The sequence below is a fragment of the Lithobates pipiens genome, unplaced genomic scaffold, assembly GCF_037356315.1.
Source record: "Lithobates pipiens isolate NorthernLeopardFrog02 unplaced genomic scaffold, aLitPip1_a1.2 Scaffold_18, whole genome shotgun sequence".
Classification (NCBI taxonomy): domain Eukaryota; kingdom Metazoa; phylum Chordata; class Amphibia; order Anura; family Ranidae; genus Lithobates; species Lithobates pipiens.
In genome coordinates, this window is record NW_027507758.1 from 44222335 (window position 1) to 44249726 (window position 27392).

Here is a 27392-nt window from a genome sequence, read left to right on the forward strand (position 1 = left end):
TACTGATTTCCGCCTGACCTCTTCCCTGGATAGGGATTACTCTACTGATTTCCGCCTGACCTCTTCCCTGTATAGGGATTACTCTACTGATTTCCGCCAGACCTCTTCCCTGTATAGGGATTACTCTACTGATTTCTGCCAGACCTCTTCCCTGTATAGGGATTACTCTACTGATTTCCGCCAGACCTCTTCCCTGTATAGGGATTACTCTACTGATTTCCGCCTGACCTCTTCCCTGGATAGGGATTACTCAACTGATTTCCGCCAGACCTCTTCCCTGGATAGGGATAACGCTACTGATTGCTGCCTGACCTCTTGCCTGAATATAGATTACTCTACTCATTGTTGCTTGCCCTGACCCTTACTTGGATAATGGACTATTCTACTGATAGCCACATGACCTCTTGCCTGGATAGGGATTATGCCACTGATTGCTGCCTAACCTCTTTCCTGGATACAGATTACTGATTACTGCCTACCCCGACCCTTGCTTGGAAAATGGATTCTGCTAGCCAGACCAGACCGCTGCACACTTGACATCCAACCAGTCACTAGGTGTTTCTCACTCCTGCATACAATACCTACCATAGATCTTACCCCTATCATGAAGCCATCTGACATGGTACATGAACTTTTATGGCGCATACACACGGTCGTATTTTCCGATGGGAACTATTGGATGTGGGCTTGTTATTGGAAAGTCCGACCGTGTGTATGCTCCATCGAACATTTGCTGTCGGACTTTCCGTCAACAAATGTTTGATAGCAGGGTCTCAAAACTTGTTGTCAGAAAGTCTGATTGTGTGTACACAACTCCGTTGCACAAAAGTTTGCGCATGCTCTGAATCAAGCAGAAGGAGGCGCACTGGCTATTGAACTTCCTTTTTCTCGGCTTGTCATATGTCTTGTACGTCATCGCGTTCCCATGTTCGTAATTGTTGGCCAACATTTGTGTGACCGTGTGTATGCCAGACAAGTTTGAGCCAACAACCTTCAAACAAAAATCCACGGTTCTGTTGGCGAAAGGAAATACGTGGCATTACGCTTTCTGAGGGTTGCTGGGGAGTGCCACGGTGCTACGATTACATCACTTTGCCTTAAAGCAGTATTAAATCCAAAAGCAAACATTTATTATATTGCAGACTACCAACTGTTAGCTGTTGGTGTCTGCATTTGTTTTCTTTTTTTAGGCTTTCTTTCCTTTATTTTCATCTAGTGCTCTGACCAGTAAGTCTGCTGTTTTTCAACAGAACAAGCTGCCTTGCATATGTGGCAGTTAGCCCCTGTACACACGGTCGGAGATTTCCACAACCAAATCCGTTGGATTTTGCCCGTCGGATTTTGTCAGTCGGATCTTGTCCGAAACTGTTGCATACACACGGTCGGACAAAGTTGGTGAAAAATCCGATCTTTCATAACGTGATGACGTGGTTTAGTTACGATGGGACTACATTCAGGCTAGTAGCCAATAGCTTTGATGTAGGAATTTGATCTGAGCATGCGTGGCACTTGGTCCGATCAAAATTCTCTACACATGATCGGATTAGGTCCGATCGGCCCAGTTGGTCGGGAAATATTTCCAACATGTTGGAAAATTGGGTCGGACGGATATTCCGACGGAATCAGTCCGATGCATACCACACACAGTCGGATTATCCGACAAAACGGTCCGATAGGACACATTCCAACAGATTCTCCGACCGTGTGTACAGGGGCTTAGAGTGTTGAGACACACAATTTACCACTGAGAGAGGTGCTTGCAAAGATCAGTGTTTATTTATTTAGGAAAAACCTTTACCTAAAAAAAAAAAAAAAAACGATTTGCTGTAAAGTTTGATCTAGAGTTTGTCTTCAATTTGTTGGTGTATCAAAATCTGCTACTAGATCTAACACTCCCCTCAGGCTGACAATGATGCTGTCTGCTGTGCCCCAAGGAGGCACCCTAATATAAGAGGCGTGTTACTGGCCAGTTCACCGGATAAAAACAGGGGGAAAAGAAAAAAGAAAATGAATGCAGCCACCACATCTAATGATTGGTAAGCTGCAATATGTTACATTTTTGGTTTTGGGTTTAATAACACTGCAAGCATCCAAGTACCAGTAGACATACTAGACTTAAGGGAAAGGCAACTACAGGGCCTTGAAAAAGTATTCATACCCCTTGAAATTTTCCACATTTTGTTATGGGGATTTTATGTGATAGACCAACACAAAGTGGCACATAATTGTAAAGTAGAAGGAAAATGCTAAATAGTTTTCAATTTATTTTACAAGTAAATATCTGAAAAGTGTGCCATGCATTTGTATTCAGCCCCCTTTACTATGATACCCCTAACTAAAATATAGTGGAATCAATTGCCTTCAGAAGTCACCTAATTAGTAAATAGAGTCCACCTGTGTGTAATTTAATCTCAGTATAAATACAGATGTTCTGTGAAGCCCTCAGAGGTTTGTTGGAGAACTTTAGTGAACAAACAGCGTCACGAAGGCCAAGGGACACACCAGACAAGTCAAAGATAAAGTTGTAGAGAAGTATAAAGCACGGTTAGGTTATAAAAAAATATCCCAAGGTTTGATCATCTCACAGAGAACACTGTTTAACCCACCATCCGAAAATGGAAAGAGTATGGCACAACCAAGACATGGCCGTCCACCTAAACTGACCGGGCCGGGCAAGGAGAGCATTCATCAGAGAAGCAGCCAAGAGACCCATGGTAACTCTGGAGGAGCTGCAGAGATCCACAGCTCAGACGGGAGAATCTGTCCACAGGACAACTATTAGTCGTGTTCTCTACAAATCTGGCATTTATGGAAGAGTGGCAAGAAGAAAGCCATTGCTGGAAGAAAGCCATAAGAAGTCCCGTTTGCGAAAAACCATGTGGGGGACACAGCAAACATGTGGAAGAAGGTGCTCTGGTCAGAGGAGACCAAAATTGAACCTTTTTACTTAAAAGCAAAACGCTATGTGTAGTGGAAACTAACACTGCACATCACCCTTTGAAACATGGTGGTGGCAGCACCATGTTGTGGGAATGCCTTTATTCAGCAGGGACAGGGGAGCTGGTCAGACTCAGAGTTGATGAGAAGATGGATGGAGCCAAATACAGGGCAATCTTAGATGAAAATCTGTAATGCCCCATACACACGATCGGAAATTCCACCAGCAAAAGACCAATGAGAGCTCTTGGTCAGAAAATACGACCGTGTGTATGCTTCATCAGACCTTTGATGACCAAATTCCCGCCAGCAAAGATTGAGAGCAGGTTCTCAATTTTTCGGTTGGAAAAAGTTCCGATTGGAAACAATTTGACACTTGTTCGGAAGCATTGAACTTCATTTTCTCGGCTCGTCGTAGTGTTATACATCACCGCGTTCTTGACGGTCGAAAGTTCAAAGAACTTTTGTGTGACTGTGTATGCAAGCCAAGCTTGAGCGGAATTCTGTCAGAAAAACCATCCAAGATTTTTCTGATAGAAAATCCGCTCGTGTGTACTCGGCATTAGTCTCTGAAAAAGACTTGAGACTGGGGTGGAGGTTCACCTTCCAGCAGGACAATGACCCTAAACATACAGCCAGAGCTACAATGGAATGGTTTAGATCAAAGCAAATTCATGTGTTAGAATGGCCCAGTCAAAGTCCAGAACTAAATCCAATTGAGAATCTGTGACAAGACTTGAAAACCTGACAGAGCTTTGGCTATTTTGAAAAGAAGAATGGACCTATATGTGCAAAGCTGGTAGAGACATCCACAAAAAGACTTGCAGCTGTAATTGCAGTGAAAGGCGGTTCTACAAAGTATTGACTCAGGGGGGCGCTATACAAAAGCACACCACACTTTTCACATATTTATTTGTAAAAAAAAATTGAAAACCATTTATCATTTTCCTTCCACTTCACAATTATGTGCCACTTTGTGTTGGTTTATCACATAAAATCCCAATAAAATACATTTACGTTTTTTCTTTGTAACATGACAAAAATTTGGAAAATGTCAAGGGGTATGAATACTTTTTCAAGGCCTTCAAACATTGCGAAAGTCTTTCTCTTTTTGCAGAACAGGATGCAGACTGGTACACCAGATTTCCCGGCACCTCCAGTTTCTGTGGCAGCTCTATGTGGGTTTCCTGCCACTTTCTGTACAGGAAATGAAGCTCACCATGACCAATAGAGAGGGTGAATCTTTGCCTCGGGCACCCAGACAACAATAACTGCCTGAAAGGTTTCTCGCCCTTCCACATTCTGTCCTAAATTAATTAAATGAAATAATGTATTTAATGTAAAGTTTTTTATGCCTAGATACTGTATATTGAATAGCCATATTTCCATGTTTTGCATACAGGCTCCGATTCCTGGCTGTGCCCCAAGCTGGCCATAGAAGAATATATTTTTTTCCCCTGCTGGCTGAACTAAAATAAAAAATAAAAAAAAAATAATTGATTCCTTCATCCACCCAAGCAAAGAGGATGGCACAAATCCTCCATCGGAACATTGACAGCAGGACCCGGCATTATCAGAATACCCTGAATAGCAGCTGCACCTAACAGGAGTGCTTACAATGGTCAGCTTTTATTCATTTATTGCAGACCTTTATCCCAAAAAGAAAAAAAAATCTGTTGCTGTACCTGCCTAAAAAAGCAGTATTAAACCTAAGGCCGGGTTCACACCACAGCGATGCGGGAACGCCGCGAATCCGCGGCGTTTTCCCGCATTGCATGCCTCCCGCCGGCAGTTCACACTGCCCTATGCGAACGGCTGGGAGTGTCAATGAAATGTTAATGACACCCCCAGATCCGATCGCATATCGCAGTGCGATCTGCACACTCGCACAGGAATCGGATCGCATGGTGTGAACCCCCATGCGATCCGATTCTGCTGCGGATCAAAAAAAGGGTCCTGTGCGAGTTTGCGGCGGGAGCGATGCGAATTCAGCCATACTATCTGTATGGCTGAACTCGCATCACTACGGAGATCGGATGTGATTTGCACTGCAGTGCGGTGCGAATCACATCCGGATCTCCCCCCGCAGCAGTGTGAACCCAGCCTAAAACTAAAAAAATCTATTGCAGCTTACCAATCATTGGATGTGGTCGCTGCATTCATTTTCTTTATTTTAGGCTTTTTTCCCCTCCGTTTCCTTTGCTTTCACCTGGTGATCTGGCCAGTAACACACCTCCTGTATTATATTGCCTCCACTCTGGATGACGGAGCACAGGGTGCAGCTTTGGACAGCAGCATTGTCCGTTTGGGGGGGGGGGGTTATATATACTAGCAGATTTAAATACACTAACAAATTGAAGCCAAATTTTCCAGCTCACACTTTATAAGCAGTTACAGCAAACCATTGTAAGCCCCCTGCCAGTGCTAAATGATTTGTCTCATCCTTGTAAAATGATGAATCTCTAGCACAGCTTGTTCTTTTGAAAAGCAAAAGACTTAATGGCTGAATCACCAGATGAAAATGAAGGAAAGGAAGCCTAGAAAAGAAAACTAATGCAGACACCACATCTAAGAACAGGTGAGCTGCAATATAATCCATGTTTGCTTTTGGGTTTAATACTGCTTACAGCTTTAAAGTATAACTAAAGGCAAAACGGGTTTTTTCAGTTTTGGATAAAGTGAAGAAGGATCAGAGCCCCTGTCAGGTTTTATAGCTGTCCCTGTTAAAGAGATTCCCCCTTCTTATTTGTTCTGTTTACCGTTATCATTGAACGTGAAAGTAAAAGAAAATCCAGGATTTTGGGTTGTTCCCGAAGAAGTAATAGAGAGGAAATCTTCCAATGGGGTCACTAATTCTGGTAACCTGGGGGTCCCCAAGAGATTCCCTTAAGTTGCAGGGATTTCCTCTCACTTCCTGTTTGGCTATGGGACAGGAAGTGAAGGGAAATGTCTGCAATGAGACACTGATGACAACAAAAAAAATCTGACAGGAGTGTGTTACTGGGCAGATCACCAAGTGAAAAGAATAAATAAATAAATAAAAGGCCTAAAAAATAATAAATAAATTAATACAGCCACCACATTATTAAAAAAAATGCTATATGTATTAAAAGTTGTGTTTTCATTCTATACGGCTTTAAACGTAAACATTTTTTAACCCCTTCCTGGCCCGCTATAGCCGAATGACGGCTACAGCGCGACCGCACTTTGCCGGTACAAGCTGACAGCAGTCATATGACGTCCTCCCGTGCTCGTGCTTCCTGCGCACCCCCTGCGGCACGCATCAGCAGTAATCTGTGATCGGGGTAAAGAGCTAATCACAGAGGTTCTTTACCATGTGATCAGCTGTGTCCAATCACAGCTGATCATGGATGTAAGCAGGATTTGCCGGTTATCGGCAATCCTCTCCTCGCGCTGACAGGGCGTGTGGAGAGCCGAAAACTGGCGAATCCACACAGGGGACATCTACACTGACAATTAGGGCACTGATCAACAGTGTAACCCCAACAGTGCTCACCAGTACTGCCAATCTGTGCCCACTAGCGATGCCCATCAGTGCTACCTATCAGTGCCATCAGTACCACCCATCAGTGCTGCCTATCAGTGCAACCCATTAGTGCTGCCTATCAGTGCAGCCTCATCAGTGCCGCCTCATCAGTGCCCATCAGGGCAGCCTCATCAGTGCCCATCAGTGCAGCCTCATCAGTGCCGCCTCATCAGTGCCCATCAGGGCAGCCTATCAGTGCCCATCAGGGCAGCCTAACAGTGCCCATTAGGGTGTCCATCTAGGCAGTCCATCAGTGCAGCATATCAGTTTAGCCTCATGAGTGCACATCAATGAAGGAAAAAAATGACTTATTTGCAAAATTTTATAACCAAAACTAATTCCACGTACACAGGATCGGAAATTCGGCCAGCAAAAGTCCGATGTGAGCTTTTCATTGGAAAATGCGACCGTGTGTACGCTCCATCGGAATTTTGCTGGCCAAATTTCCGCCAGCAAAAGATTGAGCGAGCAGGTTCTCAATTTTTCAGACGGAAAAAGTTTTGATCGGAAATCCCAATCGTCTGTATGCAATTCTGACGCGCAAAATTCCTAGACATGCTCGGAAACAATTCGACGCATGCTCGGAAGCATTAAACTTTAATTTTCTCGGCTTGTCGTAGTGTTGTACGTCACTGCATTCTTGATGGTCGAAAGCTCAGCGAACTTTTGTGTGACCGTGTGTACGCGAGCCAAGCTTGATAGGAATTCCGTCAGAAAAACCATCATAGCTTTTTCTGGCGAGAATTCCAATCGCGTGTACGGGGCATAAGAAACACATTTTTTTTTCCAAATTTTCGGTATTTTTTAGTTTGTTTAGCAAAATATAACAAACCCCAGTAGTGATTAAATACCACCAAAAGGAAGCTCTATCTGTCTCAAAAAAATGATAAAAATTTAATTTGGGTACAGAGTTGCATGACTGCGCAATTGTCATTCAAAGAGTGAAAGCTGGAAATTGGCCTGGGCAGGAAGGGGGTGAAAATGCCCTGTGGGCAAGCGGTTAAATATCCACTTTAAACAAAACCGGAATTAAAATTACATTTTTTCTTTTACCTGTGAGAATCATTCTATTCTGTAACGTGTTAATAGGAAAAGACATAAAATCTCTTCTAAGTACATCGTGACTCATTGATCCTCCCCAGCTCCGAAAATGTTTCATTTGCTCATTTCCTGCAAATGATTCACCGTGTAAGTGGAGCAGAATAAGGAAAGGCCACACACTATGGATGGCTGGGACAGACCTGCCACTGGGCTAGGAAGAGTCTAACAAATGTATCCCGAAAGTCCCATAATCCTTCACTGCAAAAGTCCGACCCGAGATCTATTATCTATATTCCGGAAGAGTTTTTGAAAAGCATGCATGCAGCAGTTAAATAATAATAATAATAATAATAATAATAATATGTAGATTGCAATTTTTCCTGCATTTTGACATGTATTTGATATGCATATCATTGGCAGAGCCAGTGCCAAGACAAGGTCATGCAGCCCCCAGGGCCAAACTGTGCCCCCTCCCCCCAAAAAAAAATCTATGAGCATTAAATGTAAGCAAAAATACCCCCAATCACTACTCTGCACACTAACCCCCTAAGCATATATTTTCTTTACAAGCCAAAATTCTCCCTAAACAAAACAGCTCCAATGCTATCTCTTCCCAAATGTCTCCTCCTAGAACCACCCCCCCAAATTCCCCATTCTAATAAAAAAACCTCTACCCCACAAAATTTCCCTCAGACCCCAAAATGCCCCGTTATAGAGTGCAAAATCAGTATCGCTTCTGTAGAGAAAACAACCAGCTTCTAACCCCAGCTTGTTCAATTAAGCTCAATTAAGCTTTGGCAATAACACCTGGAAGCTGATTGGTTTCTATGCAGCAGTGAGCCTGATTTTTCACTCTGCAGCTTTAGTAAATAAACCGCAATGTGATTTACTAAAACTGATGCCCACACAATCTGGTGCTGCAGTCTGCAGCTCTGCATAGAGACCAATCAGCGTCCAGGTTTTTTTGTCAAAGCTTAAGCTCCTTAGCAGTAATCCCGGGTTGGGATTTTAGTAACATAAGCGGTAACCTCGAGCCAGACTCGGGATCGCATTGCTGGATGCAGGGAGGACACAGGGAGAGTTACTTACCTTGTCCCCTGGATCGAGCGATGTCCTCCGCGCTGTGTGATCGAGCTGTCCTCCGCTCGCTTCACACAGTGCCGAATGCCGTCGAGCTCCGTTCTCTGCGACGTTACAGCACACGGGAGCGGAGATCAGCACCAAATTCAAAAAAGTTAAAACACACACAGCACTGTAATCTTACAGATTACAGTACTGTATAAAAAAAATACACATCCCCTTTGTCCCTAGTGGTCTGTGTAGTGCCCTGCATGCACTTTTATATTATAAATACTGTTTTTTCTGCCTGGAATTTGGAGATTGTCCATAGCAACCAAAAAGTGTCCCTTTATGTCAAAAGTGATTTTAGACCAACTAGAAAACAGCGATAATAAATTATAATCACTTGAAGAATGGAGCGATAGCGATTTGTGGGGAAATTCGTCATCAAACACTAAATCTAATGACAGCGACAATTCTGCAAATGAGTAAATTTCAGTGTTTTTGGATTTGATTACATTATTGAATAATTTGTATTATTTATTATATTATGAACTTTATCATACCCGGGATGTCTGCTAGACTCTGGTTTGAACAGATTTAAGAGAGTTATTCCTAAGATTTACAGGACTACAATATAAAATGCCAAATTTCCATGCAAAATAATTGTACCGCTTTCAGCACCTGAAATCAGAACTAATCATACCGCCAGGGAAGTTAATTGAACAAACTGAAGTTAGAAGCTGATTGGCTATCAGGCACAGCTGCACCAGATTTTGAACTCTCCAGTTTTAGTAAATCAACCCCCATTGTGTCTGTAGCACCCTGGGGTTTTAGTCAGGGAGCGCCTCACAAATTTACTTGCCAAGAATAGTCATCTTGGTCAATTGATAGAGATCTATTGATTTCTCCCTAAGTTTGCCCTTGTTGCACTTTTCTCTTCTATCACTAGGTGGCCAGGTACTTGGTGGCACTAGATATGAGAAGGGCAAACCATGGTCAGGTTATGTGTATATGGGGTATCTCAGCCAATGGGCAGGGGTTTTCTTGAATCCCTTGGTCTGCTGGGAGAACTTATATATTTGGGTCAGGTGATCTTGGTTCTGTACCACCTGGACGGCTGTCTGGGTGGACACGTGTCATACACCCCCGGGCTGCTAGGCCAGAGATTGGGCTTATCCCGGGGCATCTGGCTGGCAGGCTGTGTGAGTGCCCATCCAGAAGAGGGCAGCGCAGGGTTTGGACTGCGGCTTGCAGTCCAACCGAAAGTGATGGTTCTGTCGGTCAGAGAACCTGTCAGTGGTCAGAGGTAGAAGGGAAGCTGTCGCCACAAAGGGACCGACCACCTTTACCAGGGACCACAGTGAGTAACTGAAGCAAGTACCGGATCCATATTCTCACTGAACGGGCTCGGTGGAGAATCGGGAAACTTTAGGGGGTGAACAAGTCAGGGACCCAACCTGCGGAGGATACGCTTCCAGAGCAGCCTTGTCAGTCAAGCCAAGGACCTCGCCAGTTAGCAGGGGTGAAGCTTGAGAAGTATCTGGAGTGCCAAGCTAGGGACCCAGCAGGGAAGCGGGGGTGACACTTAAGGGAGATACCGCCGCAAAGATTGGAGGAGCTCAAGGGATTCAGAGTCAGTGAATCAGAGGCTCTAGTGAGAGACCAGGAGCTCAGTGTTAAAGAGCTACAGTACCTGCCGTCGATATTGTGTTTCCAGCGCGATGGGATCGCGCTGGAAATCACCGCTGCAAGGCTGTGCTTCTCGTGCAAGCGGGAGGAGCAACATAGCTCGCGCAACGTGGCTCGTGGGTGTCAATCTGACTGACACAATATCAGCAGCACCTACTGTACAAGAGGTAGTTGTAGTGGAGCTGAAGGAACAGTTATATTTAAAGCGGAGGGCCGGTTATACAAAAAAAAAAAAAAAAGTCGGCAGCTGCAAACACTGCAGCTGCTGACTTAATCAACACACTCACCTGTCCAGGGTGCCCGCGATGTCGGCCGCCCGAGGCCGACCCGTCCCTCGGCTCTCGGGTCCCGGTGCTGCCATTCCTTGTAAGGGAAACAGGCAGTGGAGTCTTACGGCTTCACTGCCCGTTTCCTACTGCGCATGCGCGAGTCCCGCAGCGCTTTCTGAATGGGACGCGCTGTGTTCTGGAACACACAGTTCCCAGAACACAGCGCGACTCATTACCCAGAAGACGCCGCGACGAATACAGAAGACAGAAGATCTCCGCGGAGGAGGAAGAGGAAGATTAGGAGAAAGTGCCTAGCAACAGGCATTTCTGGTAAGTAAAAAAAAGAATTTTTTTTCATTTTTTTTTTTTTTATATTTTTTTTTAATTTTTTATATTTTTTTTGTTTTCAGGGTGGCCCTCCACTTTAAGTTAGGAACTGTTAAAGACTATTACCATAGGAGACAGCATTCCTGTGTGTGCAGAATTGGCACCTTGCTGGGGCCATTCCCTGCACGGCTGTCCTACTGAAGTCTCGGAGTCTGATAATTGAATCTATAACTACTTAGGGGTGCCCTGGCCCTAACCTTCTTTCCCCCAAAAGTACAAAAAGGACTGTCAAAAGAAATAAAACCTCTTTTACATCCAAGAAGTGACTGGCGCCCAATGACTTTCACCATCTTTGCGCCCACTATGCCTCACAACCCACCACATATTGAAGGATGTCAGATATTTTTGGCCTTGGAGGTCCTAATTAGCCTGGACAGGGCCGGAGACCTTGCTACATGTCTATTAAAGTATGCTACAGGCAGGTAAACAGTGGCAGCCACCCCTGCAGTCCCCCTAAGTCATGCATCTGGCCCCTAATCTATATAAAGGGCGCCAGACACATGAATTCCAATAAGGTTGGCTGGCTGGCTGGGGAGGCCGCGGGCCATAGATCCGGGTAAGGCACGCGCCTGCCGCCCCTGCTGCGGTGTCATTTCTTACAGCACAAGCCAATCAGCGGGTCCCGCTGATCATCTCTGTCATTCACAGAAGAGAGCTCTGTATTGGTAATCTGTGTTGGTAAACAACACAGAGCTCTGTACACTGACAGGCTGTTTTTATATTACCAGCAAAGCATGGGGAATAAAAACAACAGGATAGCTCAGTAAAAGCAGCACACACTACACATTGTTAGGCACACAGTTAACCCCTTGATCACCCTAGATGTTAACCCCTTCCCAACCAGTGTCATTAGTACAGTGACAGTGTATAGTAATTATCACTGATCACTGTATTAGTGTCACTATTGATGTCAATGGCATTTAGTCAGTTACCCCCGAGCCAGATAGTGTCAGATTTCTCACCACACTATCACAGTTCCACTATAAGTCGCTGATCACCATCATTAAAAAAAAGTAAAAATTCCATTATAGACCATAGTTTGTAGACGCTATAACTTTCACGCAAAACCAAATAATAATCACTTAATGCGAGGTTATTTATTTTTATTTTTACCAGACATGTAACAGAATACACTTTGGCCTAAATTCATGAAGAATTTTGATTTATAAATTTTTTTTTTATTGGATATCTTTTATAGTAGAAAGTAAAAAATATATTTTTTTTTTATGTTTTCTTTAATATAATAAAAAATTTAAAAAAGACAGTGGTGATCAAATATCACCAGAAGAAAGCTCGATTTGTGTGAATTTTTTGTTTTTATAGATCTCATTTGCATACTGTGTTGCATGACTGCTCAATTACCAAGTAAAGTAGCACAGTGCCGAATAGCTAAAAATGGCGTGGTCACGAAGGGGAGTGGATAATATTATAAATACATGACAAAATGTTACCATCGCACTTCAATCCAACATGCAGTCTATGTTACATGCACTGCTTGCCAGTATTCTCAGGGGTAGGTGCATTTGTTTACTCTATATATGGTGACAATGAATAACAATGCAGCTCAACATGCTGTGGTGCAACAGGTAATGCCCACATGTGATGCCGAGCCTCCATGATTGAAAGAACTGAAATGCGATGAATGAAAGGAGCGGGCCAGGGAAAGTAAGGCTGGGGATGAAGGAACTATAGGGGTATGCAAACTATGGCCCTCCAATTGTTCAGGAACTACAATTCCCATCATGCCTAGTCATCTCTGTGAAAGTCAGAGTTTTACAATGTCTCATGGGACATGTAGTTCCACAATAGCTGGAGGGCAATAGTTTGGAGATCCCTGAGCTAGATGATGCCAGATGTCCTCCAGCCAAGAAATGAGGCAGGCTATATAGGACTTGCTGCAGTTTCTAATGCACACTGTGAGAAGCTACAGCTACATTCTATGCCTATATCATACCTACTTCTCTAAACATTATTAAAGCTGGACAACTGTCCACTCACCCTCTCTTGAAGTGCGCGGCATAGGCGCTCTGGAGTGCAGCTTCCAGGAAGTAGCTGAGCTCAAAGTCAGGACATGGTGAGGCTCCTTTAGTGCTCCTCGAGCTGCTCATGGTCTAGTAGTGAAAAGGAGAGAGAAGGGTGAGAACTGCATGTGTGCAAATCAGGAAAATAGATCCATGCAAAGCTAGTGGACTACACGTAATCATCTATAATAGGGGTCTCTAAACTTTATAAACAAAGTCCAGTTTACTGTCCTTTAGACTTTAGAGGGCCCAGACTGTGGCCTTTGGAAGTACAAAAGGTCCTGATGTCAGTGGGAAAAAAACGGTGCCCCATCATTGGTGTCAGTGGGAGGAATTGTGCCCCATCATTGGTGTCATTAGGCCCCATTGTTGGTGTCATTGGGCCACATTGTTGGTGTCATTTGGGAGAAATTGTGCCCCATTATTGGTGTCATTAGGAGGAATTGTGTTCCATCATTGGACCCCATTGTTGGTGTCATTGGGAGAAATTGTATTCCATCATTGGTATCATTGGGCCCCATTGTTGGTGTCAATAGGAGGAATTGTATTCCATCATTGGTATCACTGGGTCCCATTGTTGGTGTCAATAGGAGGAATTGTATTCCATCATTGGTATCACTGGGTCCCATTGTTGATGTCATTGGGAAGAACTGTATTCCATCATTGGTATCATTGGGCCCCGTTGTTGGTGTCATTGGGAAGAACTGTATTCCATCATTGGTATCATTGGGCACCATTGTTGGTGTCAATAGGAGGAATCGTATTCCATCATTGGTATCACTGGGTCCCATTGTTGGTGCCATTGGGAGAAATTGTGCCCCCTCATTGATGTCATTAGGAAGAATTGTACCCCATCATTGGTGTCATTGGGCCTCATTGTTATTGGAAGGAATTGTCTCCCATTATTGGTGTCATTGGGAGGAATTGTGCCTCATCATTGGTGTCATTGTGAAGAATAGTGCCCCATCGTTTGTGTCATTGGAAGAAATGGTGCCCCATCCTTGGTGTCATTGGGCATTATTGTTAATGTCATTGGGAGGAATTGTGTGCCATTATTGGTGTCATTGGGAGGAGTTGTGTCCCATCATTATGCCCCATTGTTGGTATCAGTGGAAGAAATAGTGCCCCAAGGGCCAACTAAAAGCAAGCAAAAAGGGTCGCGTCTGGCCCCCGGGCCGCAGTTTGGAGACCACTGATCTATCAGAATACAATCGGAGAACCTCCTATCATAGTCTCTATATATATATATGGAAGAGTTTATTACAAACAAATCATTCTTACATATTGAGAACCTTGATAGATACTACCATAAATACTACCAAAAACTTTTATAAATACCACCATCTAAATTACCATAGCTGGAGAGTTAGTAGTATTGACATTTATCTGGACCTATTTTGCAATGGGGAAGATGTTTCACCATTCATCCATGTAGCTTCCTCTGTTTTGCAACTGATGAAGACACTTAGATAAGTAGAAAAACTTCTTTAACGTGTATCTAAACCCCAAAACAATATATTGCAGCTTGCCAGATCTAAGGCTGGATTCACACCTATGCAGTTTTAGTGCTTTTTGCATTTTGCAGATTTGCACTACAGTCCATTTAACATGGTTTCCTATGGAACACGTTCTGTAGTGCAAATCTGAAAAATGCAAAATGCACTAAAAATGCACAAGTATGAATCCAGCCGTAGATGTGATGGCTGCATTACTTTTCTTTTTTTTAAGCCAATTTCACACGGGCATCAGCTTGTATAACAACAATGTGAACAGTATGCTTTTACAGAGCATTTGCAGAGCTTTCAGCAAGCTTTGCTGAAGCTTTTCAAGCACCCTTCTGCTCCAATTTGTAAATGCTGAACACAGATCTTAAAAGAAAATTTCTGGATTTTTTTTTTAACCTCCCTGGCGGTATGATTATTTCTGATTTTAGGTGCTGAAAGCGGTACAATTATTTTGCATGGAAATTTGGCATTTTATATTGTATGCCTGCAATTCTTTGGAATAACTCATCCCGGGTATGATAGTAGTTTGAAACACAAAATCATAAATTATAATATAATAAATAACTATAAATAATAACAAATAATAATATAATAATGATAAAAAATATTCAATAATGTAATCAAATCAAAAATACTGAAATTTGCTCAGTTGCAGAATTGTCGCTGTCATTAGATTTAGTGTTTGATGACGAATTTCCACAGAAATCACTATTACTCAATTCTGCAAGTGATTATAATTTATTATCACTGTTTTCTAGCTGGTCTATAACCACTTTTGACATAAAGGGACATTTTTTGGTTGCTATGGACAATCTCCAAATTCCAGGCAGAAAAAAACTGTATTTATAATATAAAACTGTATGCAGGGTCCTGGACAGACCACTAGGGACAAAGGGGGTGTGTAATTTTTTTATACAGTACTGTAATCTGTAAGATTACAGTACTGTATGTGTATTGTGTGTGTTTACTTTTATGAATTTGGCGCCGATCTCCGCTCCCGTGCGCCGTAACGTCGCAGGGAACGGAGCTCAATGGCACTCGGGCACTGTGTGAAATGAGCGAGGAGACAGCTCACACACACAGCGGGGAGGACATCGCAGGATCCAGGGGACAAGGTAAGTAACTCTACCTGTATCCTGCAATGCGATCCCGAGTCTGGCTCGGGGTTACGGCTTATGGCACTGAAATTCCACCCCAAGCCAGACTCGGGAATACCGCCAGGGGGGTTAAAGAATCATACTTATCTAGGCGATGAGAACCAAGCGATCAAACATCGCCAAACTCAGTGAGCAGAGAGCTGCTGACTGTCAGTCACCGGCTCTTTCTCTGCCCAATTCAACCCCTCCCCCCTCTGCGCTCACTGGAGCGTTGAGTTGTGGATGGGGCAGGAGTGACCAGCTCAGCCTCTCGCTGAGAGGCTGAGCCAGCTGGCAGTCCAGGCATGTGGCTGGATCCCAGCCTGATCCCAGGACTGGCTCTGTGACATCAGCCGACAGCGGTCTTCAGCCCACTGCCTGCTAAAAAACAGGTCACAGGAGTGCAAAACAAACTGCACTCCTGTGATCCACAGGAGAAGTACATTCTCTTTTAATGGGAGTGCTGTCACGTTAAACAAACTGTGAACAGTCTTTAGCACTGCTTGAAACTTGTTGAAAGCCTGCTGAAGCCTGCCAGCAGCTTGCTTAAAGTGGCAACCAGCACTCCCATTGATATCGGTGTGTAGCGTTTACAAACTGAAGCCGAAGGGTGCTTTATAGGCTAAAGGCCCGATAAGAAAATTGCAAGTAAAATTTTGTACAACTAACGATCAGCCGATTAACTGAGCAGCTTATCTGACAGGATTCCTCCCAATGACCACCAATGTAAGGAGCATTATTCCCACTAACCACCGATATAAGGAGCATTCTTCCCACTGACCACCAATGTAAGGAGCATTCTCCCCACTGACCACCAATACAAGAGGTAGTCTTCCAACTGACCACGAATGTAAGGAGCATTCTTCGCACTGACCACCAATATAAGAGGCATTCTTCCAACTGACCACTAAATGTAAGGAGCATTCTTCCCACTGACCTCCAATGTAAGGAGCATTCTTCCCACTGACCTCCAATGTAAGGAACATTCTTCCCACTGACCTCCAATGTAAGGAGCATTCTTCCCACTGACCTCCAATGTAAGGAGCATTCTTCGCACTGACCTCCAATGTAAGGAGCATTCTTCCCACTGACCTCCAATGTAAGGAGCATTCTTCCCACTGACCTCCAATGTAAGGAACATTCTTCCCACTGACCTCCAATGTAAGGAGCATTCTTCCCACTGACCTCCAATGTAAGGAGCATTCTTCGCACTGACCTCCAATGTAAGGAGCATTCTTCCCACTGACCTCCAATGTAAGGAGCATTCTTCGCACTGACCTCCAATGTAAGGAGCATTCTTCTCACTGATCACCAATGTAAGGAACATTCTTCCCACTGACCACCAATGTAAGGAACATTCTTCCCACTGACAACCAATGTAAGGAACATTCTTCCCAATGACCCCCAATACAAGGAGCATTCTTCCCACTGACCCCCAATGTAAGGAGCATTCTTCCCACTGATGTGCCATGAGCTGTAGATAAAGTATTTATCATTAGGAGAATCTTGAGCCTAGAAGATAATTTCAAGGGTTCCCCCATGCTAAAAAATTTGAAAAAGTCTGCCATAGAGTGCACAATGCTTCTCACTAGGATAAGAAATCTGCTAAGCATTCCCTTTATTAGCATGTGATCTGCCAGCATGCTGCTCCGTGTTGATATCACATCATTTATCAGAATATCATAAAATCTGATCTACATTGTCCTGGAGCAGCCAGCCATATGCAGACGTTCATTCTCCCAATGTAATTTGCACAGTTTATTCTGATTGGTGGTCAATGCTAACAGTTCACATGGAAGACACTACAAGACTACAAGGGCTTGTAGTGAGCAATGTATAGAAAATAATAATAACACAATGATCAGGGAAATGTAATGCAGCGCACAGAGCCTGTGCCCGATGCCCTTAAGATGTTGAGCATTTTACGCACCTTCTCCATCTCTTGCAAATAGATTTGTGCAATCCAGCTGGCTTTCTCAAAACAAGATACGGCTTCCTCCTCCCTCTCCGACAGGCGGGCTCGGGATGCAATTGTGGCTGTAGAGCGCTCTAATGATAGGCCTATACAGGATCAGGAAAAAAAAAAGTGATCTTTTTTTTACTATGCTGATATCTATTTGACATTTCTAATGTAAGTTTTTTTAAGTAAAATAAAAATCTTCCCAATACGCTCATCCAGGGATAACTCAGCTTGGGACTCCTCCAATGCAGGTATCCTTTCAATGCAGCGGGCTCTTATATTGATGTAATACAGTGGAACCTTGGATTACGAGCATAATTAATCCGTTCCAGGAGAATGCTTGTAATCCAAAGCACTCGCATATCAAAGCGAGTTTCCCCATAGAAGTCAATGGAAACGAAGATAATTCATTCCGCATTGACTTTTTGATCTCTATAATTTGAGATCCACCCTATCTGGTAGGAGGCTCTGTTTATTACATTATCCAAATAGAAGTACCAAGCCTTATCTGAGTGTTCTACATCACGGTTTATTCGCTAGAGCACTTTGTGGACTTTAATATATACACAATTTAAAAAAACAATAATTTTTTATATCATTGTATTTGTATTTGGTTGCGCAATTTTATCTTATCTACAAACAACAAACATATAGCAAAATAAATAAATAATAATAATAAGAAGAAGAAAAATAATTAGCAGTAGTCCAATCAATGAAAACATCTGCCCCCTTCATGTTAGATCAGCACTGGCCTTCAGTGAAAACATCCACCCCCTTCATGTTAAAATCCGCCCCTCATCTACATAAACGTGCCTCGGCACAATCTGACTGAAAAATGTCTTCAGTCCGCTATTGTGCGCAGGCGCCGTCTCGCCGACACAACAGCTGATCGTACAATCAGCCGTTGTGCTATTACATGCGGCGCCTGTGTCCTTCTTCCAGGTGTTCTGTCGAGAAATGCCCCCCATCGAATAGTGCCTGGGCTCAAGCCCGCATGCGCTACACGTAACATCACAACAGCTGATTTTACCATCAGCTGTTGAGACGACGCAGGCGCACAATAGCTGACTGTTTTGGGTTTTTTTCCATCAGATTGTGCCCCGCGCTCCCGTGGCGAGTTCATGTCCATTATGGGCGGATTTCTAAACATTGTGGATGGATTTATGGGCCCTTGAGGGGGGGAATTACAAGGCCAGTGCTGCAAAACAAAACTTTGTGATGGGCAGATTTCTACATTTCTTGTGGGTGGATTTATGGGCACTTTGGGGCGGAATATCACAAAGTTTTATTTTTTTGCAGCACTGGCCATCTAATTCCACCCCAAAGTTCCCATAAATCCGCCCACAAGAAATGTAGAAATCCGCCCGTCACAAAGTTTTGCAGCACTGGCCATGTAATGAACTCGCCTTGGGAGCGCGGGTGAGCGCGGAGCACAATCTGACAGAAAAAGACAATTCTGTCGGCTATTGTGCGCCTGCGCTGTCTCGTCGTCACAATGGCTGATGGTAAAATGGGGGCATATCTTGACAGAACAGGTAGGGGGGGAGATGGGCGGATCCTCCCTCCACTCTGCTCTCCTGTGTTGTGCGCGCTGGGCTGCAGCAGCATGCGGGGGAGAGGAGACAGAGAGAGAAAGCTCCCAGCCGCTGCCACCCGCCCAGGATCGGCACTGCCTGCGGACCATTTGTAACCGGCCGGTACTTTGAGACCCCGGCACTAGAACGTGGTGCAGGAGACCAGTGTTCCTTGCCGGTATCCTGAACTGCATTCCAATCGTACTGCCCTTGCGATCTGCAGCAGGCGTCAGTGCAAAGTTTGCAAAAAATTGTGTGTTTGTCCACCCTGGATCGCATGGTACCAAACGCATGCACTACTTTTGGTACGATGCAGTTTCAGCTCATTCAAAATGAATGGGCTGAAATTGCACTGCACAGAAACAGCATGTGAATCACACAGGAACCGCACTGCATTCCTGTGCAATTCACATGCAGTTCCTATTGTGAATGGGTCCTAAAAGCTACAATAGATACAAACGCACTTTGTGTGCAAAAGCCAAATTTTGATTCATGTGTGGCCATCCCCTTCCAATAGAGGTAGATCAGCTTCTGTTAAATGGGAATGGTTGATCAGCAGCTGCAGCTCCCGATTAGTGTATTCTGACAGCAGAGAGTCCCGATATCAGAATACAATGGGGGGAGATTTGTTAAAACTGGAGAGTGAAAAATCTGGTGCAGCTCTACATAGAAACCAATCAGCTTCCATGTTTTATTTGCAAAGCTTAATTTAACAAGCTGAAGTTAAAAACTGATTGGCTACCATGCACGGCTGCATCAGATTCTAAGTGCACCAGTTTAAGACGCCATTCACACTGGTGCGACCTCTCAAGCTACTTTGGACACTTAGGGGTTGATTTACCAAAGGTAAGTAGACTGTGCACTTTGCAAAGAGCTTAGTAAATGAGCAGAAGCTCTTTTGATTAACATCATCCAATCATGTGCAAGCAAAAATGTATTTTTTTTTATTTTCCTTGCACCTGATTGGGTACTCTTTGCAAAGTGAAGCTTTACCTCATTTAATAAGCTCTGGAGCTCTGGTCTATTTGCCTTTAGTAAATGAACCTCATAAAGTTGCAAGACAAGTCGCAGCCCATTGTTTTCTATATGGTTGCAGTGATTCTCAAAAGGTGCCTGCACTGCTTTGATACGACTTAGTGGCAGAGAGTGTAAAGTTGGATCAAAGTCACACTCAAAGTCGCACAAGTGTGCATGGAATTAAACCCCCCATGACATGGGGAAAGGAGGAGTAATTCTTCTATCCGCCTCGCTTGGGTGGATGGATACACAATGCAGTGAAAAAGTATTTGCCCCCTTTCTGATTTTTTTGCATATTTGTCACACTTAAATGACAGATCATCAAACTAATTTTATTATTACACAAAGATAACCTGAATGAATACATAATTCAGTTTTTAATTGATGGTTTAATTTATTAAGGCAAAAAAGCTGTCCAAACCTGCCTGGCTTTATGTGAAAAAGTAATTGCCTTCTAAACCTAATAACTGATAATGTCACCCTTGGTGGCAACAACTGCAATCCAGCGTTTGTGATAACTGACAATGAGTCTTTCACATTGCTGTGGAGCAATTTTGGCCCACTCTTCTTTGCAGAATAGTTTTAGGCCTGGTTCACCACACCTATGCAGGTTGCAGTTTGCATATTTCAGGTGCATTTTGCGTTTTTTTCAATACACGTTTTTGATCCATTGACGTCTATAGATCCAAAAACCAGAAAAAAAGTGCCAACCCCTTTCCATAAAATGCACAGATGTGAACCTGACCCATAGGAAACCATGTTAAATGGACTGTAGTGTGTTTCTGTAAAACTGAAAAAGCACTAAAAATGCATAGGTGTGAACCAGGCCTAAATTCAGCCACATTGGAGGGTTTTCCAGCATGAACGGCCAGTGTAAGGTCATGATACAGCATCTCAATTGGATTTAATTCCGGGCTTTGACTAGGCCACTCCAAAACCTAAATTTTGCTTTGTTTGAACCATTTGGAGGTGGACTTGCAGTTGTGTTTTGGATCGTTGTCCTGCTGCATAACCCAAGCGCACTTGAATTTGAGGTCACAAACTGACGGCCGGACATTCTCCTTTAGGATTTTCTGGTAGAGCTCAGAATTCATGGTTCCATCAATTATGGTAAGTCATCCAGGTCCCGAAGCTGCAAAGCAGCCCCAGACCATAACGCTATCACCACCATGTCTTACTGTTGGTATGATGTTCTTGTTATGAAATTCTGTATTCATTTTATACCAGATGTAACGGGACGCACACCTTCCAAAAAGTTACATTTTTGTCTCATCAGTCCACAGAATATTTGCCTAAAAGTCTTGGGGATAATCAAGATGTTTCTTGGTAAATGTGAGATGAGCCTTTGTGTTCTTTTTGGTCAGCAGTGGCTTTGGCCTTGGAACTCTCCCATGGATGCCATTTTTGCCCAGTCTCTTTCTTATTGTTGAATCATGAACACTGATCTTACCTGAGGCAAGCAAGGAGGCCTGTAGTTCTTTAGATGTTCTTCTGAGTTCTTTTATGACCTCCTCTATGAGTCGTTGTCATGATCTTGGAGTAATGTTTGTAGCCACTCCTGGGAAGGTTCACCACAGTTCCAAATTATCTCAACTTGTGGATTTGTGCTCTACCCGTGGTTCACTGGAGTTCCAAAGCCTGATGCCACGTACACACAATCGGAATTCCGGCCAGAAAAAGACCGATGAGAGCTCTTCAACGGAAAATGCGACTGTGCGTATGCTCCATCAGAATTTAGCTGTCCGAATTTCCGCCAGCCAAAAATTTATAGCATGTTCTCAATTTTCTCGATGGAAAAACTTTCTATCGGTAATTCCAATCGTGTGTATGCAATTCCGACACGCCGAAAATAACGCATGCTCAGATTCAACTACGAGACAGAAGCTATTGGCTATTGAACTTCCTTTTTCTAGTCCCGTCGTACGTGTTGTACATCACCTCGTTATAAAAGATCAGAATTTGGTGTGACCGTGTGTAGGCAAGACAGCTTGAGCCGAATTCCGTCGGAATTCCGTTGGGAAAACCATCAGAGCTTTTTCCGACGAGAATTCCGATCGTGTGTACGCGGCATTAGAAATTGATTTGAAACCCTTCCTAGACCGATACATGTTTGTTTCCAATCTGTTATTGATTTTTTTTTAGATTGTGGCATGATGTGTGGCTTTTTGTGATCTGTTAGCGTGCTTCACTTTGTCAGGCAGCTTCTATTTATGTGATTTCTTGATTCAACAGGTCTGGCAGTAATCAGGCCTGGGTGTGGCAAGTGAAATTTAAATCTAAAGAAAAAACAAAAGTTCATTCACGATTCAGCATGGGAGGGGGCAATTACTTTTTCACTTAGGGTCAGGCAGGTTTGAACAGTTTTTTCCCTTAATAAATGAAATAATAATTTAAAAACTGCATCTTGGATTTACTTGAGTTATCTTTCTGTAATATTAACCACTTCAATACCGGGCACTTAAACACCTTCCTGCCCAGACCAATTTTGAGCTTTCAGCGCTGTCGCACTTTGAATGACAATTGCGCGGTCATGCTACACTGTACCCAAATTAAATTTTTATCATTTTTTTCCCACAAATAGAGATTTCTTTTGGTGGTATTTGATCACCTCTGCGGTTTTTATTTTTTGCTAAACAAATAAAAAAATACCGAAAATTTTGAAAAAAAAAATGTTTTTTTTTGTTTGTTTCAAAACTTTGTAAATAAGTACGTTTTCTCCTTCACTGATGGGCACTGATGGGGCTACACTGATGGGCACTGATAAGGCGGCACTGATGGGCACCAATGATGTGGCACCAATGAAGTGGCACTGATGAGGTGGCATTGATGGACACTGATATGCGGCACTGATAGGCGGCACTGATGGGCGACACGGATGGGCGACACAGATGGACACTGATAGGTGGCACAAATTGGCACTGATAGCTGGCACGGATTGGCATGGATGGGCGGCACAGATGGGCATGGATAGGCGGCACAGATGGGCATGGATAGACGGCACACATGGGCATGGGTGGGCACTGATAGGTGGCACAGGTGGGCACTGATAGGTGGCACAGGTGGGCACTGATAGGCGGCACAGGTGGGCACTCATAGGCGGCATTGGTGGTATACTGTACTAATGGATGCCAATCAGTGCCAAACAATAATGCATGCCAATCAGTGATGCCCATTGTGGGCACTGATTGGCATCCATTATGGGCACTGATTGGCATCCATTGTGCTGACTGGCATCCCTGGTGGTCTAGGGAGGATTACCTTTTTCTGGGCATCCCTGGAGGTCTGGTAACGTCCCTGGTGGTCCAGTGTGGGCATCCTCGGGGGGGCTGTGCTGATAATCGATCAGCACAGACCCCCCCTGTCAGAGGAGCAGCCGATCGGCTCTCCTCTACTCGCGTCTGACAGACGCGAGTGAGGAAAAGCCGATCACCGGCTTTTCCCATTTACACTGTGATCAGCCGTGATTGGACACGGCTGATCACGTGGTAAAGAGTCTCCGTCGGAGGCTCTTTACCGAGATCGTAGTTGCCGGGTGTCAGACGGCTCATAATCCTGATCACGTCATGACCACTTTGCCACCGTCAATTCCCTATAGGGCGGGCGGCAAGTGGTTAAAATTAGTTTGATGATCTGAATCATTTAAAGCGGGAATTCCGACGTTTTTTTTTTTTTTTTAAGTCAGCAGCTACAAATACTGCAGCTGCTGACTTTTAAAATAAGGACACTTACCCGCCAAGCGCGCCCGCGATGTCGGCACCCAAAGCCGATCTCTCGATCCTCTCTCGGGTGCTGCCGCCGCCATCGTGGGTATGGCAATCAGGAAGTGGAGCCTTGCGGCTTCACTTCCCGGTTCCCTACTGTGCATGCACGAGTCGTGCTGCACAATAAGGATGGTCCCCGCTGTCTCTGGGATCTGTGTGTTTCCCAGCAGACAGCGGGGGACCCACAGGAAGTGGCGTAAATATCCGCAGATTCTGCGGATATCTATGCCGGAAGTGGGTGCAAATACCTGTACTATACAGGTATCTGCACCCCCCTCCCCCCTGAAAGGTGCCAATTGTGGCGCCGGAGGGGGGGAGGGTTCCAATGAGTGGAAGTTCCACTTTAGGGTGGAGCTCCGCTTTAAGTGGCAAAAAAATAAATAAGTTAGGAAGGGGGCAAATACTTTTTCACAGCACTGTAGGTCTCTGCTGCTTACACCCACCAATCCAGGTATAAACATTTTTCAAAGATAAGGATACATTGTTGCGGCTGTCAGTTTCTAAAGGAAATTCACTTTCCCTTCAGACACTTTTGTCTATGAGGACCCATTGTTCTAATTTTCTAGAAAAAAGCTGCTGACCCCGGGCCAGGATACCGCGTATTCTACGTTTGCATTCTGCACAATCTACGCTGCAAAAAGAAAACACCGGCTTTTGCTCCGGGGAACTTTCTATTCAGAACGAGTCTTGTAGGTGACATATTTGCTCCAAGCATTGTTCTGCATAGACCTGGTTCAGGAGGAAGAAGAGAATAAACACGAGCACAATGGCCGTTCCTAGAGTTTAGAGATTTGCCTAATTCAAAGTAATTGGAAAACAAGTATTTCATTCCTGAAATATGGTGGAAAGAGGTCATTTCTCTCACATACTAGATGTAATCATTTTTTCTTTTAATACATTTTTATTTGAAACATTTTAAGGAATACAGTGTGTAACGCTCGGTTCACACAGTCGCGCCCCGTTCTGTACTACGGAACCGTTCTAATAGGAGCGACTCAAGTCGCTCCGACTTAGAAAAAAGGTTCCTGTACTACTTTTGCGGCGACTTCGGGCGACTTGCGTTGACTTCTATACAGAAGTCGTTTTGCAAGTCGCCGCTAAGGTCGCGGCAGGTCGCGGCGCTGCAAGTCGCGCCACCTACTGTGTGAACCGAGCCTTACTATAATCAGATTTACAGATATATAAAACAGAGACAAAATAACAACAACAAAAATCCAGAAACATGCATTTCAAAAAAGTTTTAAATTGATTTGAATTTTAATGAGTGAAATAAGTATTTGACTCTTTTGCAAAACATGACTTAGTACTTAGTGGCAAAACCCTTGCTGGTAATCACAGAGGTCAGACGTTTCTTGTAGTTGGCCACCAGGTTTGCCCACATCTCAGGAGGGATTTTGTCCCACTCCTCTTAGCAGATCCTCTCCAAGCCATTAAGGTTTTGGGGTTGACATTTGATAACTCGAACCTTCAGCTCCCTCCACATATTTTCTATGGGATTAAGGTCTGGAGACTGGCTAGACCACTCCAGTATCTTAATGTGCCTATTCTTGAGCAGCTCCTTTGCTGCCTTGGCCGTGTGTTTTGGGTCATTGTCATGCTGGAATACCCATCCACGACCCATTTTCAATGCCCTGGCTGAGGGAAGAAGGTACACACCTAAGGTTTGATGGTACATGGCCCCATCCATCGTCCCTTTAATGCAGTGAACTTGTCCTGTCCCCTTAGCAGAACCCCCCCCCCCCCAAAGCATAATGTTTGCACCTCCATGTTTGACAAGATTCTCCTGTGTAGTTCTGGGCTGATTCCTCACCTTTCTCATGATCATTGAAACTCCACGAGGTGAGATCTTGCATGGAGCCCCAGACCGAGGGAGACTGACAGTTTTGTGTTTCTTCCATTTGCGAATAATCACACCAACTGTTGTCACCCTCTCACCAAGCTGCTTGGTGATGGTTTTGTAGCCCATTCCAGCCTTGTGTAGGTCTACAATCTTTTCGCTGACATCCTCGGACAGCTCTTTGGTCTTGGCCATGGTGTAGAGATTGGAATCTGATTGATTGATTGTTTCTGTGGGCAGGTGTCTTTTATACAGATAACAAGCTGAAATTGGGAGCACTCTCGTTAAGAGAGTGCTCCTAATCTCAGCTCTTTACCTGTATAGAAGACACCTGGGAGCCAGAAATCATGCTGATTGATAGGTGATCAAATACTTATTTCACTCATTAAAATGCAAATCAATTTATAACTTTTTTGAAATGCGTTTTTCTGGATATTTTTGTTGTTATTCTGTCTCTGACTGTTAAAATAAACCTACCATTAAAACTATAGACTGATCATTTCTTTGTCGGTGTGTAAATGTGCAAACTCAGCAGGGGATCAAATACTTTATTCTCTTTACTGCGCACACAGACACAGCCCGCTCTCCTCTATGGGGCAGTGGGATGGAAATAGACTGCATGTCCATTTCCATCTGATTGTTATCCGATCCGGACAGATGGCAAACGTATCCCCATTCATCTGTTTTTAGCGGGCTGGATCAGATGCCGGCAGGTGTATCCGCTGCCCCGTAGAGAACAATGGGTGGTCCTCTCGGCTCGACCTGAAAAACGGACAGGCAGACCCAATCGGTGCACTGGTGTGAAAGGGGTCTAATAGATACTAATTATTTTTAAAGGGGATTCATCCTTTGTGATAGACTGTGTTTACTTTTCAACTTAAAGGGGTTGTAAACCTTCGTTTTTTTCCACCTTATCATCCTATGCATTAAGGTGAAAAAACACCTGACAGTTACTGGCCTCCCAGCCCCCCCCCCCCCCTCTTTTTACTTACCTGAGCCTTAGAACTTGACCCACTGGGATGCGCTGTCTCTCTACCCAGGGGTTCTCGGCTATTGATTGGAGCCATTGGCTCTCGCTGCTGTCAATCAAATCCAATGACGCGGGCGCAGGGGGGTGGGGCCGAGACCTACATTCTGTATCTATGGACGCTGAATGCTGGACTTGGGAGTGTGCTCGCAAGATAATCCCCCAGGAGAGCGCTTCTCCTAGGGGCTTATCTGATGTGGGGAGGAGCCACGACAGCCGTCGGGGGACCCCAGAAGAGCAGCTTCGGGTCCGCTCTCTGCAAAACGAGCTGCACAGTGGAGGTAAGTATGACATTTTTGTTATTTAAAAAAAAAGAAAAAAAAAAAACTAACCCTCACAATCACTTTAAGTGTTACTAAACCCAGGACCCTGCATTCACTATATCAGTGTCTGGTTAAAGCTTGCAGGAGGAGTTTTCTATCTCCCCTGACTGTCCTATGAGCCTGCAGGACCCCTGACCCTCTGTATGGACAGTGCTGATTGGCCCTGTGCTGATCACAAGCACCCTCCAAAAAAAAAAAAAAGCTCTCTAGCACACTCTAAACTGAGCATGTGCAGAAGGCCTCCTAGGACAGCAGATTGATTGGGGACCATGGAAAAGGGGGAGGATCAGAGAAGACAG

General features: G+C 44.2%; 1 protein-coding gene across 1 annotated transcript in view; it reads right to left on the minus strand.

Moving 5' to 3' along the window:
• Window positions 1-27392, minus strand: part of TTC7A (tetratricopeptide repeat domain 7A) — a 544118-nt gene that overhangs the window by 473685 nt on the left and 43041 nt on the right. The window contains exons 4-5 of the mRNA XM_077485633.1: window positions 17525-17655; window positions 12931-13043 (exon numbers count right to left, since the gene is read on the minus strand). Of these exons, the coding sequence (XP_077341759.1) occupies window positions 12931-13043; window positions 17525-17655 (244 nt within the window). The remainder of the gene's footprint in view (window positions 1-12930; window positions 13044-17524; window positions 17656-27392) is intronic.